Source organism: Chelon labrosus, assembly GCF_963514085.1.
Source record: "Chelon labrosus genome assembly, chromosome: 15".
In the NCBI taxonomy this organism is placed as follows: domain Eukaryota; kingdom Metazoa; phylum Chordata; class Actinopteri; order Mugiliformes; family Mugilidae; genus Chelon; species Chelon labrosus.
In genome coordinates, this window is record NC_140348.1 from 1,768,743 (window position 1) to 1,784,596 (window position 15,854).

Below are 15,854 nucleotides of genomic sequence, written 5' to 3' on the forward strand. Positions count from 1 at the left end.
GCTGTGGCCCAGTCTCATATCTGGGCACTGGACCGTCACACCTTCCAGACTATCATGATGCAGACCACACAGGCTAGACACAAGGAGTACTTCAGTTTTCTGCGCAGGTACAAAATTACTCATGTAAAGATATGTTAAAGTATGTCTCTTTAACAATACTGTACTGTATAAGGCAACATGTCACATATATGATAACAATGGCAGTGGCAGCATCATTATGTAAATATATACAATATATCCTTAAATGCAAACAGTCTGTACATGTTTGGACACAGACCTATTTTTATTCTTGCTATTTATCTAAACATATTTGAGTTACAGTAATGAATAGGGTTTAAGTGTACATCCACCAATATGTTATTTTTTTCCTCAAAATTCACCACGTTGTTGATGTGACCACTGATTCAAACTTCCTGCAGTCTGTTTTGCAGCTTAACAATTTCTCGGTTCACTTGCACTGTGAGCTCCATTAAACACATGTTTCCAGATCCAAACGCCGCACTTTGAAGCAACTTTAGACCTTTTACATTCTTAACTGATGAAGAATACTAACGGAATATCCCAGTCTGTACATGAAACAGCTTTTGAGTCAGATCACTTTAGGGCACCCTTAAAATATGGGAATGTGTGTATAGAAAAAGGTTCCTTTCCATTTTCCAGTTTGGATGGCCCCTCAGATTAAAGCTGAGTCACTGAGGCACATGAAGCCTTTAGTCATTATACCATTGTAACTCTAAGATGTTTTGGACCCCCTCTCACATCGCAATTTGTGTATTGTGTTTTTGTCCAAACATATATAACTGTATATGCATGTATAGTATACAGTATATAACCTGAGTTTTATCATTCTGAATAAATATAAGTACAATAACTTCAACAATTACTGCATGCTGTACCAGTTCCACAGTCATAAATGTTTGTGAACAGTCACGTCAATATTTGTGGTGAATGTCTTTGCTTCTTTACAAGTGTGTCTCTACTCCAAGAACTGCCTGAGGAAAAACTAGCCAGGATTGTTGACTGCCTTGAGGTGGTGAGTATTTCCCACTTATCCTTTTTGCTGTTAATCCTATATATAATCCCATTTATGTACATTTTACGTATGAACCGTAGCTGTTGTGGATGCCATGACCTAGCAGTTTACAGCAGTTGGCAGCACAGGTTTGTTATTATGTACAGTACAGCTGTTTTAAGACGTGGTAGTCAGTGTGTTGGTGATGAGGAGTTCACAGATGTAGAGTTGGATGTTGTGCACCTGCTGCTAATCCTGGATTGAGCATCCTCCTTCACAGCCATTGCTGAATGTGTCCACAATCCAGTGGATTTGTATCAGACCAAGGGGCTTACAGCATTCACTTTCCAAGTGTCCTCTCACAGAGCCATTGTTATGGACTGTGTTCTGTGACTTCTGTGACTAGGGAATCTTCTGCCGGGTCATTACTGGCTGCACCATCCAAGTGGGCACCCGTGGGAGCTCCATGGCGTCCCACAACATCAGCTTTGTACTTGTGGCAGAGTACAATTTTCATTTCCAGTGAGCTTCCCTCAGCCTGTTTCATGACTGGCCACAAGTTACAGCTTATCTTTAGCTGACTGCAACCATTGGTATTTACCTCAACATACACAGTTTATAGCTGTCCATACATGTTTTGATGATACATTACAGTCAGTGGCGGGCCGTGCATTTTGCACCTAGGCCTTCAGTGCCCTCCAACCTTATTCAGAACAGCTCTTAATATGATAGTTATGATCCCACTGCTGTAGAAACCATATGGAAATCATACAGATGTGCAACAAAACAGGATGTTGTATCGTAGATCTCATATAGCGAGATGATTGCCATTACTAAAGCAATAAACTCTCTTAGAACAATTAAAAAAGTCTCCTCTCACTCAATGCAGCCAGCGCTGCAGCTGCACACCAGCGCCACATACTTCATATCCGACAGAAGCATCAATGTATGACAATATAAAATGGTAAAAACGTACATAAAAGATGTAAATATAATTCATTTTACTCACCAGAACTTAAGAAACAATTTAGAGTTCTCATAGTTGCTGCCCTGAAAATGGTGGACACACCCTTTACCCGGTTGGGTCAGGCTAGCTAGCTCTGAAGTTGAGTAGCCTTTCCTTACAATATCCATCTTTTCCTTCAAAGGCTTAAACTGAGTGTCTCACTGACCCTCCAAACAGAGGACGCGAAAACGCTGAAGCTACCTTAGACCACAGAGAAGGCCTAACAATACAAACTTGAAATGTGATTGCTTAAAGGGACAGCGTCATTACAATAAATTTCAAGCTTCAGCCGCCTGCAGATTTAATTGTGAAGGCCCAGGCAGATTCCTTTGACTCCAGCAACAAGTGATGGCTGAAATATGATTGGATAAAGGCTCTAATGCAAAGTTACGCTGCCAGAAGCACCAAAGCTGAGAGACAGACAAGCCATGAAATAAAAAAATTAGGCTACTGGGCATAATTTAATAAGATTAATGGAAAAATATTGAAATGTAAGTCATTGATTTTGATAAAGTTTGGGCCAGCAGAGAAGGCTTTCCTGGCCCTGATGATGATGTCTAGGTCTTAGACATTAAAGAACAATAGTTGACAAATGCATAAGTGAATAACTGAGTTTTTGTCTTTTCAGGAATATTTTGAAAAGGGGGAGTATATTATTCGAGAAGGCGAAGAAGGGAACACTTTCTTTATTATCTCAAAAGGAGAGGTGAGATATTTGTCCAGTCTTGAGAAACATGCCCTCTTAAAGGTCAGAAAGCTCCCTCTAAAATAAATTAGTTATTTAGTTAGCTTGAGAAGAACAAACTGGAGCTAGCAAAGCTAGTTGCTTCTCTAGTTCTTATACTTAGGCAGCAGCTGGTACTATGTCACATACACATACACCTATTCATATATTTTTTTGCCATAAACAGTGAATGTTAGAGGCATGTCACTGAAGTCTCAGACAACCCTAATTAGTACATTTGAGGCAAATAGTGTAGTTCTGTACAGCTGTGTTGAAATATAACCACTCACACTGCGCTTTGGAATGTCCTCTTCAAATTGTTGAGTCTCACTGAAAAAGTGGACTGCCCTGAAAAGTTAGAAGCATACCGGCTTATTGAAGATAACAAATCTAAATGAACAAATGAGTCTTCAAACTGAAGTCAATTCCATAATTAAAGTGAACAACAAATATTGTACTACATTGTAATGTTTTCCATCTGTAGGTCATAGTCACTCAGAGCACAGAAGACTTTGCTGAACCTCAGAAAATCAAGACTTTGGGAGTCGGGAACTACTTTGGAGAAAAAGCTCTGATCAGGTATATGTAAAAAAAGGTTTTGCTGCAGAGAATCGTTCGGGAGTTGCTCCATTGGAGCACTGGGAACTGATTATGGTCCAGGCCAATCACATTGTTTTGGCAGGCTTTATCAGACTTAGATTTTTTTCCTGTTGTTTACTGCATGTGTTTTTACAGTGAGGATGTTCGCTCAGCCAACATAATCTGCAATGAGAATGACACACACTGCCTGGTGGTGGACAGAGAGTAAGTATCTGCATAGGGCATGTTGTTGTTGTAAAATAAATATCTAAAATTGTATTCATTCCCAGAAGTTGAAAGTATTCGTCTATGAGTACAATGTCATTTTGATCTATATATTTTTGTAATATCGTCTTTCCTCCCTGTGTTTTGTTCCTGTCAGGTTACAACTAAAGAAATATTTTGTGTAGATTCCACCGTTATCACATCAAAACCACCTAGCACCCACATGTATTTGACTCATAATCAATAGACCTGCGTTTCACATACCTGTTGCCATGATGGATCCTGCTAATGCTCCTCTAATGATAAGGTATTTTGTTATTCATGACACGCACTCTTAACTCAGAGTAAACATCAGCTGTCCTGGCACCCATCTCAAGATTGGTGGGAAGTCCTGTTCAGACCTAGTTATCTGAAAAATAATTTGAGTGATCCCAACTCAGATCCCAACTCCGCATTTGATAGCATTGCTCTACCTGTGTTATACACATTATCACATCAGACAAAATTAGGCTACTTCTTTGTGGTACCTAATAAAGCAGTTAAGCTCAGCGTTCATGCAGAGGTGGACCTTACAGACCACATTAGACCTGAGGATGTTGTCTTGATCTTTGCTTATTGGCTGGATGAAAACAACATGCTTCTAAACCTCACTGAGAGGTGGTGTAGGGAAGTTACCAAATATGGTTCCTCACCCCATAAAGGGTTAACAAACAGTGCATCCTTGGTCACATTAAAGACCGTAAGTGTACGTAAAGTTTTGAAGTTGCCTAATTTCTCAGCAGAGTCTTTATTTACCTTTATTACAAACAGTGCAGAAGTGAAATCATAGCGCATACAGAGGTTTCCAGGGTTCAGTTGTAATCTGCTGTAATCCTTTGTAATGTAATGTATGTAATCGTTATCTTTGTGCAGTCATTGCGCTTCCTTAAAGTGAAGGCTTTTTTGAATAGCATACAAATTTGACCATAAAGACTACTATAGTGAGTGACACCTTCAGTAAAATCTGTAAAAACAAATGAAATTGGTCTTGTCTTTGCCCTCTGTCCCTTGTCTCCAGCAATTTCAACCAAATGGTGGGAACCTATGAGGAACTTCAGGCTTACCTGAAGGAATACGTGGAAGAACTCTCCAGGAGTGATGAGCGGAGAAATGCCCTGTGAGTGAACAGAATGACAGAATAGAACAAACTGATTATTCAGATGAGTTAGTTTAGGCCTAGAAACAAGGGCCGGGACATAACCAGATTCCTTGTGTTATTCATCTCACAGGCCCCATTCACCTCAGACTGACTCTGCAGAGGCCCAGGAGCTGAGGAGGCTGAGAGAGAGGATTGCCCTCATTCCTGCACACAAGCCTTTCCAAGAGCTCGAGGTCATAGCGACACTGGGCATGGGAGGATTTGGACGTGTGGAGCTGGTGAGCTGCAGCAACACTATAAGACCCCAGCAAGCACTGATCAAGTCCCTTCGAAATAACATTTTGTTTCCCACTGACTCAAGGTAGAAAACAGGTGAAGCTGTACCAGACATTACACACACTTAGGTTATGAAGGTTCTAGTATTCTAGTATAAAAGCTCCCCCAAGAGTCACACAATACATTGTAGAGCTGTTTTCAAAGGCTATGCAGTACTCCTCACGACAAGTACAAAGTTATGCATAGCCTTTGAATCATTCTAGAAACATTTATTTTATTATATTTTTGATTTTTGGTTGTTTTTCTAGAGCATGTTGGTTATTTGTGATTCAAAACTTGAAGCAGTAGAAACCTATTACATTTGTGTTGGTTTATAAACAACCTAACGGACAGTCACCGTAAAGGCTTGATTGACTGTAAATATGGACAATGTGCCCGACGCTATTTTCCCGGGAATATAGGCAGCATCATCTTGCAAGTTTGAAGCCAAAGTCTGCACTGTGTGGTCACGCGGACCCCCACCCCCATCCACTAACATGGAGGGGGTGGAGCTTATGACCTATACTGCAGCCAGCCACCAGGGGGAGCTCTACTTGCTTTGGCTTCACTTTTGAGGAGCTGCTCATCCATCGTTATGCATTGGGTGGAACCCTTATCAGTTATTACTCCAACAAAGTACCATTTGGGTCTAGGAATTGCTTCTCTTGACCCCCCTCTAAACCCCTGACATTTTAGTCCTATGTAAACCATCAATCTCCTCTGCTCTCACGGCTGCCCTCCCCTGATCACACTTGACCCTCAGATCCCAGCCCTTAAAATATACATTATAGAGCTCTGGGCTTCAAGTGACTTTTTTTGTTGACACTGCCATTCAGCGGTGGGATCCCTCAAGAAATGTATTTGGCTAGTGTAGCGATCACTTTATATCAGGTACAGAATCCAGCGTTTTCCAAGTGTAATGTCTTGTTTATCCTCAGAGTTTCCTGCCAATATGGCGATACCAACAAAAAAAATCACGTGACGCCCGGAGCTCTGTTGGCAAAATGAATGGTGCCATTGAGAGATCCCACCGCTCCGTTTTCTCGTGCCTGCTTCTTGCACGTTTTATTGCAGTAATCCACATCTGCCGTCTTGCAGGATCTTTGGGAATTTCTCCTTTGCTTGTCCCCGACTATTCTGGCATCCTGGGGCACAACAGCTGTCTACCATTTTTGGATGTAATTGGTACAAGGACAAGTTAGTTAGTTGCTTGCAGTTGTCAACTGAATAGTAATTTGAAAAGCATGCTGCCAATATGGCGGTGTTGTGATTGCTGGTGCAGGGTGACCAGAGCTCTATACTGTGGGGTGGGTTGTGAAAATACAGCAACGTACACACAATTATAGTAGCTTGCTATACACCTTGTACAAATGGCCGCTACTGACAAGCAATTATAGTAGCTCTCTGAGCGGCTCTGGCTCAGTAGGTAGAGCGGGTTGTCCAGTTATCCCCCTCTCAATTTACTAAAAACAGAGGTAGATGACTTGGAGAAGGCTGTGTAGAACTGGCCTTGAGCAAACACAGGCTTATGTAAAGAAATGCAGATTGTTTTGTTGCTAAAGAAAGCAGAGGGTGAGCTGTATCACATCAGATGTCACTTCTCAAACACTTCTCATGCAAACCACCACTGCTGGTTGGAGAATGATTTCATTTACACACATTTAACTAGTGCTGACCTGTAATATTTACCATTTCTTGTCAGTTATTTAACCCAGCCCCAGTTGTTTGCGTCTTGCTTTGCCCAGTGCTCTCTTTTCTGCTGTTTCTCAGGTAAAGTTGAAGGATGAGGACTCCACGTTTGCTTTGAAATGCATTAAGAAGAAGCACATCGTGGACACCAGACAGCAGGAGCACATCTATTCAGAGAAAAATATCCTCCAGCAAACAAACTCAGCGTTTATCATCAGGTGTGAGCCTCATGACGTATCACGCATTAAGGTTTTTATATAAGTCGACTCAAGATTAGAGATATTAGGTTGGTTTTTATAAGATTATAAAAAACATCTTTTAGATGTTGAGCAGAGGAAAGTAAGCCCGTATAGCTCTCTAGGCATTCCTTAAGTTGAAGATAAAACTAGGCTGGTAAGTATGTTGGTTTCTGAATGGAGTTGCTAAGGACCCTGCTCAGAGAATGCTGCTGACCCAGGTCCTGCCACTACGCAAAGATTTATCTTGACTTTGACTTTAAAGAACAAGGGCCCTGTGTACACAGTCTGTTGACTGTCATTCAAAAAGAAAAGTTCACCCGAAATGTGATCTTCACTGTCCCCCTGTGTTTCACTAATACCACAGTCCTCCTATGACTCACTTCTTCCTTATGTCATTCGCATTGTTAAATGAAATCTGAGAATACACAAGGTGTCAGTGTTCATGGGCTGTAAAATACAGAGTGCAGCATCAGCAGTTGTAATCTGTACTGTACACACAACTGGGCATGATGGCTTATTACTATACTTTAATATATCTATAGTGTACTCATAAGACATGAATACTAGACTACCAATGTAGAGCACATTGACAAGATTTATCATTGTTTTTTGTATTATTATTATTTTTACTGTTTTATGCATTTTCTAGATTCAGATGTGACCTTTTATTTATGTTTTGTTATTCTTTCTATGCCAGCAGGTAGAATACTAGCTGAGTTGGCTGTGCATGTATTTCAGGTTATTCCGAACATTTCGGGACAATAAGTTTGTCTACCTGCTGCTGGAGGTTTGTCTTGGTGGAGAGCTGTGGACTGTACTGCGGGACATGTGAGTGTAGGTCATTTTGCTACATTTCTTCTCCAGCAACAAATGAAAACATCAAGAAACTGATAGTTAGAGAGCTGCACTAAGAGCAGTGTTCCACTGGACTTTTTCATAATTGAAGCTGCAAAACAATGTTTTGAACAGCTGAAAGACAGTGTTGAAATCCAATGAAAAAGTATAAAAGTGTCAAGATGGACGGCAGGTAATGGTGAATGGGACCCAGATGCAGGACTTACAGGGATGAGGCAGGAGTAGGCAAAAAGGCATTTAATGAAAAAAAGACAAAGCTGAGAAAACCAAAGGTGCTGCAGACGAGGCAGGATATCTAAAAACAAAAATCAAAACACTATGAAGACATGAACAAGACATGAAAAACTATGACCAGGAAAGACATGAACGTGGCAATGAAACAGTATGACACAACAAGAAACAAAGGGGAAGGCAGGGCTATATACACACAGGGGACAGAGGGGTGACGAGAGACACAGGTGAAACAAATCAAGAACTAACACAAGGAGAAAGCAATGACCTAATCAGAAGGAAGTAACACATAACAGGAAATCGAGAACTTAACAAAATAAAACAGGAAACACAAAACTAAACGCTTAACTTTAAACTGCTGCCCGTATGTGTGTAAAATGTTCTGAAACCTCTGAACTTCATTTTGATATTTTGACAGATTCACACTCATTTTGCACTGTCCTTTCAGAGATTACTATTTCAAAAAATAATCAGAGAGTTGACCACACCACTGCTGGAGACAACTGCTTTTTGGCAGTGTTCTTTCAGTTTTGATTGGAAAAAAAAAAAGCCAGGATTATGGAGGCAGACCAATTAACGCTTAAGCCATTGGTTACTTTTTGATGAAGTACAGTCCAGTCACACGTTGCATGACTGACATATGGTATAACTTGAATTTCAACTCAAAGCATCTTTTTATAGTTTTGAATTATGACAATTAATCCCATGAGTTTCCACTTGCTGCAGTACACTGACACAGTGTATAGTCAAATATGGTTTCATGTTACTGCAGTAGGAGATGTGGCTTAAAAAGGCTACTTTCAAACTGACAGACTTCGCAATAGGTTTAATCTAAAGTTGGTATCACATGTAATTCCTCACACTCTAAGCCCCCAAGAAGGAAGGCTTCTTGAATTTACTGTGTGTGAATTTTTTGTGTTGTCACCATTCTATATCATTGCACTGTAATAAATTATCCTAGAAGATTAACCAGAGCCACAAACAAATATGTTTGTGATGCAGTTTTTATTAAATTGAAAGTTGTATATGTAATGCTTATTATCCAGTCTGCCCCACATTGTTTATGCTTGATAAGGCATAAAGACATTAACCTGACAATACTCAGACAGCACACTGGCAAACATAACCGGATTTACATGAAAATCTATGGGGTGTTCTACACAAAACATATAATTAGCAGGAGTTTCTTTCTATAAGAGTCAGGTAAGAAGACATCTGCAGGCCCATATGTAGCATGCCCCAACATGCACAAAAGTCTGAGGGCCAGATCAGCGTTTAGAAGACACGGCTATAAAATTCAGTTAAAGACCTCTGGTCAAAACATTCAGTGAAAGTATGGAAACCCATAAAACAGTCCTGATAGAAATAGCTCAGTTCTGTTTGTTTCATGTATTAAGGAGAGGTAGGTCACCTCCCATAAATTTATATCATCAAAAGATGGTATTTTTCCAGGAGTTAAGGACAGGGAGCACGGCCTGCAATGAGCCCAGATTGAATATCAATGTTTCATAAAGGCAGAATCTCTTCTGCTTTGACTGATCATTTTAAAGTTTAAAGATTAATGGTTCGCCCAACTGATGTACTTTCCTGACACTTTCCATTTATCTGCAATATGTACATTTAGAGGATACATTGTCTTATGCCATTAATTAAGTGATCATTTTGTAACCTACCAGGAGTTATTTTGATGAGCCCACTGCCAGGTTCTGTACCGGTTGTGTCTTGGAGGCCTTTGATTATCTCCACTCTATAGGCATTGTCTACAGAGATCTGAAACCTGAAAACCTTCTACTGGATGCAGAGGGTTATGTCAAACTGGTGAGACACTTATCTTCAAAATATTAGTTTGACATCTTTCTAAAGAGTACTGTGCATTCTATGTGAACATCATCTATATTTTCCTAGGCAGACTTTGGCTTTGCTAAGAAGATTGGCCGAGGAAAAAAGACCTGGACATTTTGTGGGACTCCAGAGTATGTGGCCCCAGAGGTCATCATGAACAAAGGCCATGATTTTGGAGCTGATTGTTGGTCCTTGGGAATCCTCATATTTGAACTTCTTACTGGCAAGTAAGTCAGTAAGATAATATATCTAAGTCTGCTGTTGGTATTTCAAAGTGAAAGAAAGACGTGAAAGCACCAGCACAGCAGTTAAGGCCTGATGAAGAAAGTTCATGTATGCTCAGTGAAAGACAAAGTTTGATTTCAGTCCAAGGATACTTTTAATAACTCAGCTTTTTACCATCAACCTGTTAACTCCATCAAGAAACAGTAGAAATCAATACCTTGTTACTGCAAAGTCCATGGTTAATGGTTCAAAAATGTAGGAGTACAAAGCATAAACTCTTGGCTTTATAGTGTTTTTCTCGCCTAGAGAGAGCAGAAGAATAAATAAAGCTATGTTCAGATGTGAACATTGTGGCAAATATAATTGTTTGCTTTCTTTCTGATAGCGAGATGAGCGGATAGTCGCGTCAAATTTAGCCAAGTTTAGTCTAAACTGTGGAAGCAGGTGAGAATGGCACAAAGAAGATACCCGTGAAAATCCTTGCCTAATGCTATCCAGAAAATGCCATTTATTTTCCTTACAGTCCACCGTTTGCTGGCTCCGACCCTATAAAGATTTACACCATGGTCCTCCACGGCATTGAGAAGGTGGATTTTCCCAAGAAAATAGGCAAGCGTCCAGACGACCTCATCAGGAAACTCTGCAAGTATGGTGAATCACATCCCATCATATCAGATCAGGGTACAGTCAGATACTGCACATCATATGAGATGTGCATACAGTCATATACACACAGATAATCAGTAAATCGTTCTCTAAGTGGTCGTGTGGAATAACAAGATCTAGAAACACATTCACATTCATCATGTTCATTGCGTTTATTTCTCTAAAGCCATGTCTGAGACAAAATAAACCATATGAGTCATGGCGGTGTTTTCCTCTTAGGATAAACCCAGTGGAGAGGCTGGGAATCAAAAAGAATGGCATCATTGACATCAAGAAACACAAGTACGTTTATTGTACACATCACCTTTTAGTTCTAGCCAGCCTGTATTCACTGAGGAGGATAGCTTAACATGCTGTTAGCATGCTAGATAGGACTGGATATGTTTTGTTGTTTTGCATATTTAAATTTGGTGTAATACAGTTATTAATTAGCCGATTAGTAACAATGGTGTATTTGTGCCAAAATACAGCTAGTAGGGGTCATTTGTCGTTTCTGTACTTACAGTCTTCACCTGACAGTGATGTCTTTGAAGCTTCATTCTTTTAAAAAGTAAACCGGAATCATATTTTGTAACTGTGAGCTTTTCTTTGTTCTGTAGGTGGTTCCAGGGCTTCAACTGGGAGGGTTTGAGATGTCGTAAGCTGCTGTCACCTCTTAAGAGACAGGTGAGAGAATAACAGATTCCAAGCACAAAAATACAGCACCGTAACACACCTATAGAGAAAGCATCTCAGTTTAATTGAATTTACGAGGTTATTGTGGTCATGTGCTTTTATCTCCTTGTTGATCAAGAAATCTGACAAAGCTGACAACTGTTGATATTTGACTCTGGTGGAGTCTTTAGACATGTACAGTTAAATTATATGTATGTAGTAGTATTTGCGTCACTTTGAACTGAAATCCAATAAAGAAAGTGTTTTTGGGACAACCATAGAACGTTACACATCCAGCCTGGCCACTGAATTTGCGGCTGCGAAAGAGTGTTGACATGACAGTCTTCCAGTCCAAACAGGCTGCTTTGTCTGGCCTCCCATCGTCACTGTAGTAAAAAGAAACGCAACACAGTCTTTAACTTAAGTTTTTAACGTACTACCACTCTGCAACTCTAATCGACCAGCCAGTTACCTTGACAGATAAACCACAGTCCAAGACAAACACAATCTGCATTACACCTCACTATGCATGAAACCCAAACAGAATTCCACTCAAAAACATACAGCTGAAGCAGCTCCTTCAGCTGTCAAAAACAGTCTACCGTTGGATGGAAAGAATGTTCCCTGCCTACATTGAACAGCCACAACATTATGATCACTGACAGGAGAAGTAAATAACATTGACCAATTCAATGTTCTGCTGGGAAACTTTTGGATCTGGCATTCATGTGGATGTTACTTAGACATGTACCACCCACCTAGACCAGACCAGACACCCCCACCCCATAGCAATGACACTCCTTGATGGCAGCACCAGTCCCCAGCAGGATGCAGCCTGACACAGGCACACACACAAAAACGCTTTAGGACCAACTCCATCCTCACATGCTTCCTTACATTATTGCTAGTATCCAGAGGGTCACATCTACATGGGACTCCAGTAAATAAGATAACTTAATGTCTGGGCTGTGTCAATTCAATTCAATTCAATTTTATTTATATAGCGTCAATAACAATACAAATCGTCTCAAGACGCTTTACAAAAACCCGGCCTGAAACCCCCAGAGCAAGCCTGAAGGCAACGGTGGCAAGGAAAAACTCCCTTTTAACAGGAAGAAACCTCGAGCAGAACCCAGCTCATATGGAGGGACCCATCTGCCTAAGGCCAGCCGGGTACAGACAGAAGAAAGAGCTCTACCCCCTAGAGCTTTAGCCCTTCGATCTTGTTACGTTTTGCCATCACCACCTGTATGACAGACCTTCCGTCACTGTGGAAACTCTACAAGATGTTGCCATTTACATATTAATCCATACCCCATCCTTTGTTCACAGCAGCCTCTCTATCGCCAGTATCTTAGATATAACATGACCTGGATAATTGTCAGGCTTTCAGGGTAAAACTGTACTAACTCCGATCCATCCTGCAACTTTGTTTGCATGGACCCCTAATTACAGATGAATCAAGCTATTTGTTGCTTTTGAAGACATTTAAAATGTATTGGTTGATTGATTATTGATTGGTTGGTTGGTTGAGATCACATCTTACGTGTCCACACTGAGCTGATGGAATGTTGCCTTCCATCCAATCTGACATCACCAAGTCAGATTCTTTGATGGAATGTGATGTCATTAGAGAAGCTGACATCACAGTCACATTCTTTGATGGAATGTGATGTCATCAGAGAATCTGACATCACCAAGTCAGAGTCTTTGATGGAATGTGATGTCATCAGAGAAGCTGACATCACCAAGTCAGATTCTCTGTTGGAATGTGATGTCATCAGAGAAGCTGACATCACAGTCAGATTCTTTGATGGAATGTGATGTCATCAGAGAAGCTGAGATCACCAAGTCAGAGTCTTTGATGTAATGTGATGTCATCAGAGAATCTGACATCACCAAGTCAGAGTCTTTGATGGAATGTGATGTCATCAGAGAAGCTGACATCACCAAGTCAGATTCTTTGATGGAATGTGATGTCATCAGAGAAGCTGACATCACAGTCAGATTCTTTGATGGAATGTGATGTCATCAGAGAAGCTGACATCACCAAGTCAGAGTCTTTGATGGAATGTGATGTCATCAGAGAAGCTGACATCACAGTCAGATTATTTGATGGAATGTGATGTCATCAGAGAAGCTGACATCACCAATATGAAGTAATCTTGTTTGTTCGCCGTGTGTCTTGTGGTAGGTACCGATCAAAAACTAAGTTATGGCTTTTTTTTTTTTTTTTTGCGGCGCCGGTTGAAGCCAGCAGCTGCTTGTAACAGCTCTTACTCGATCTTTTTTTTTTTTCGAATTTAATTCACTTTTTGCTTCCCTTTTTGTGGAGATTACTTTTATACTTTTTCAGACAGCATTGCACTTTTTTAGTTTAGTTTTTTATTGGGAGTCTCGCCATAGCCAAATATTTTTAACAACATCCAGACCGGCCGGTGTAACTATGCAAGAAACAGCCAGCGTGCACATTGTTTACAGGAGGGAACAGCTGATCGCCCTGCGTAGCGCTGTAGTGTTCCCTAGGGAGAGACATGAGATCCCCCTGGAGATACTTCGTAAGACCTGCTGTGGATGCCGAGTAGGAAAACAACATCAAGAAAAGAAGAGACGCTTCACTTCTCAGCGCTGTTCTCCCCTCTGTTACCATGGGCAACGTGAGATCGCTGCCACATAAGACGTTCGAACTGGCCGCACTCTGCAGGAGGGGACAGAGCGGGCTCTGCCTTCTGAGGAGACTGAGGTCTTTTGGAGTGAAAGGGGCACTCCTGAAGACCTTCTTTGGCTCTGTAGTGGCGTCTGCCATCCTGTGTGGAGTGGTCTGCTGGAACAGTGGCATCGCAGAGAGGGAAAGGAAGAAGCTGGATAAGATCATCAGGAAGTCCAGCTCTGTCCTGGGCTGCCCCTTGGACTCGGTGGGGGAGGTGGGTGACAGGAGAGTCCTGGCTAAATTGTCCTCGATGCTGGACGATGAGTCCCACCCCCTGCACGGTGGCCTGCCGGAGTTGAGGAGCAGCTTCAGTGACAGACTGCTTCACCCTCGATGTGTGAAGGAAAGATACAGAAGGTCTTTCCTTCCTGCTGCTGTTAGACTCCACAACGAGCACTCCTAATATGTGCAATATTATTCCACCTTATGGTGTAATAACACCAGTCTGTGCAATATATCTATCATCTGTTCTATCTCTGTCACTTCTGCATGCTGTTGCAAACTGCAATTTCCCCATTGTGGGACAAATAAAGGTTTTCTTATTCTTATTCTATTTAAACTCTTGTTAAAATTCTCCAGATCAAAGGCAGGCTTTGATGACCATTGCTCTTTGATGACATCACATTCCATCAAAGAATCTGACTTGGTGATGTCAGCTTCTCTGATATCATCACATTCCATCAAAGAATCTGACTGTGATGTCAGCTTGTCTGATGACATCACCTTCCATCAAAGAATCTGACTGTGATGTCAGCTTCTCTGAAGACATCACATGCCATCAAAGAATCTGGCTGTGATGTGAGCTTCTCTGATGACATCACATTCCATCAAAGAATCTGACTTGGTGATGTCAGATTCTCTGATGACATCACATTACATCAAAGAATCTGACTGTGATGTCAGCTTCTCTGATGACATCACATTACATCAAAGAATCTGACTTGGTGATGTCAGCTTCTCTGATGACATCACATTCCATCAAAGACTCTGACTTGGTGATGTCAGCTTCTCTGATGACATCACATTCCATCAAAGAATCTGACTGTGATGTCAGCTTCTCTGATGACATCACATGCCATCAAAGAATCTGACTGTGATGTCAGCTTCGCTGAAGACATCACATGCCATCAAAGAATCTGACTTGGTGATGTCAGCTTCTCTGATGAAATAACATTCCATCAAAGAATCTGACTGTGATGTCAGCTTCTCTGATGACATCACATTCCATCAAAGAATCTGACTGTGATGTCAGCTTCGTTGAAGACATCACATTCCATCAAAGAATCTGACTTGGTGATGTCAGATTCTCTGATGACATCACATTCCATCAAATAATCTGACTGTGATGTCAGCTTCGCTGAAGACATCACATGCCATCAAAGAATCTGACTGTGATGTCAGCTTCTCTGATGACGTCACATTACATCGAAGAATCTGACTTGGTGATGTCAGCTTCTCTGATGACATCACATGCCATCGAAGAATCTGACTGTGATGTCAGCTTCTCTGATGACATCACATTCCATCAAAGAATCTGCCTGTGATGTCAGCTTCTCTGATGACATCACATTCCATCAAAGAATCTGACTTGGTGATGTCAGCTTCTCTGATGATATCACATTCCATCAAAGAATCTGACTTGGTGATGTCAGCTTCTCTGATGACATCACATTCCATCAAAGAATCTGACTGTGATGTCAGCTTCTCTGATGACATCACATTCCATCAAAGAATCTGACTTGGT

The 15,854-nt window shown here is 41.0% G+C and overlaps 1 protein-coding gene across 1 annotated transcript in view; it reads left to right on the forward strand.

Annotated features, from left to right (window-relative positions):
* Positions 1-15,854, forward strand: part of prkg2l (protein kinase cGMP-dependent 2, like) — a gene marked incomplete at its 3' end in the record, with an annotated part of 28,364 nt that overhangs the window by 6,655 nt on the left and 5,855 nt on the right. The window contains exons 5-18 of the mRNA XM_084561616.1: positions 2-107; positions 970-1,033; positions 2,647-2,724; positions 3,227-3,321; positions 3,478-3,546; positions 4,604-4,702; positions 4,815-4,962; positions 6,770-6,906; positions 7,666-7,755; positions 9,690-9,831; positions 9,919-10,082; positions 10,604-10,726; positions 10,966-11,028; positions 11,346-11,412. Of these exons, the coding sequence (XP_084417742.1) occupies positions 2-107; positions 970-1,033; positions 2,647-2,724; positions 3,227-3,321; positions 3,478-3,546; positions 4,604-4,702; positions 4,815-4,962; positions 6,770-6,906; positions 7,666-7,755; positions 9,690-9,831; positions 9,919-10,082; positions 10,604-10,726; positions 10,966-11,028; positions 11,346-11,412 (1,445 nt within the window). The remainder of the gene's footprint in view (position 1; positions 108-969; positions 1,034-2,646; positions 2,725-3,226; positions 3,322-3,477; positions 3,547-4,603; positions 4,703-4,814; positions 4,963-6,769; positions 6,907-7,665; positions 7,756-9,689; positions 9,832-9,918; positions 10,083-10,603; positions 10,727-10,965; positions 11,029-11,345; positions 11,413-15,854) is intronic.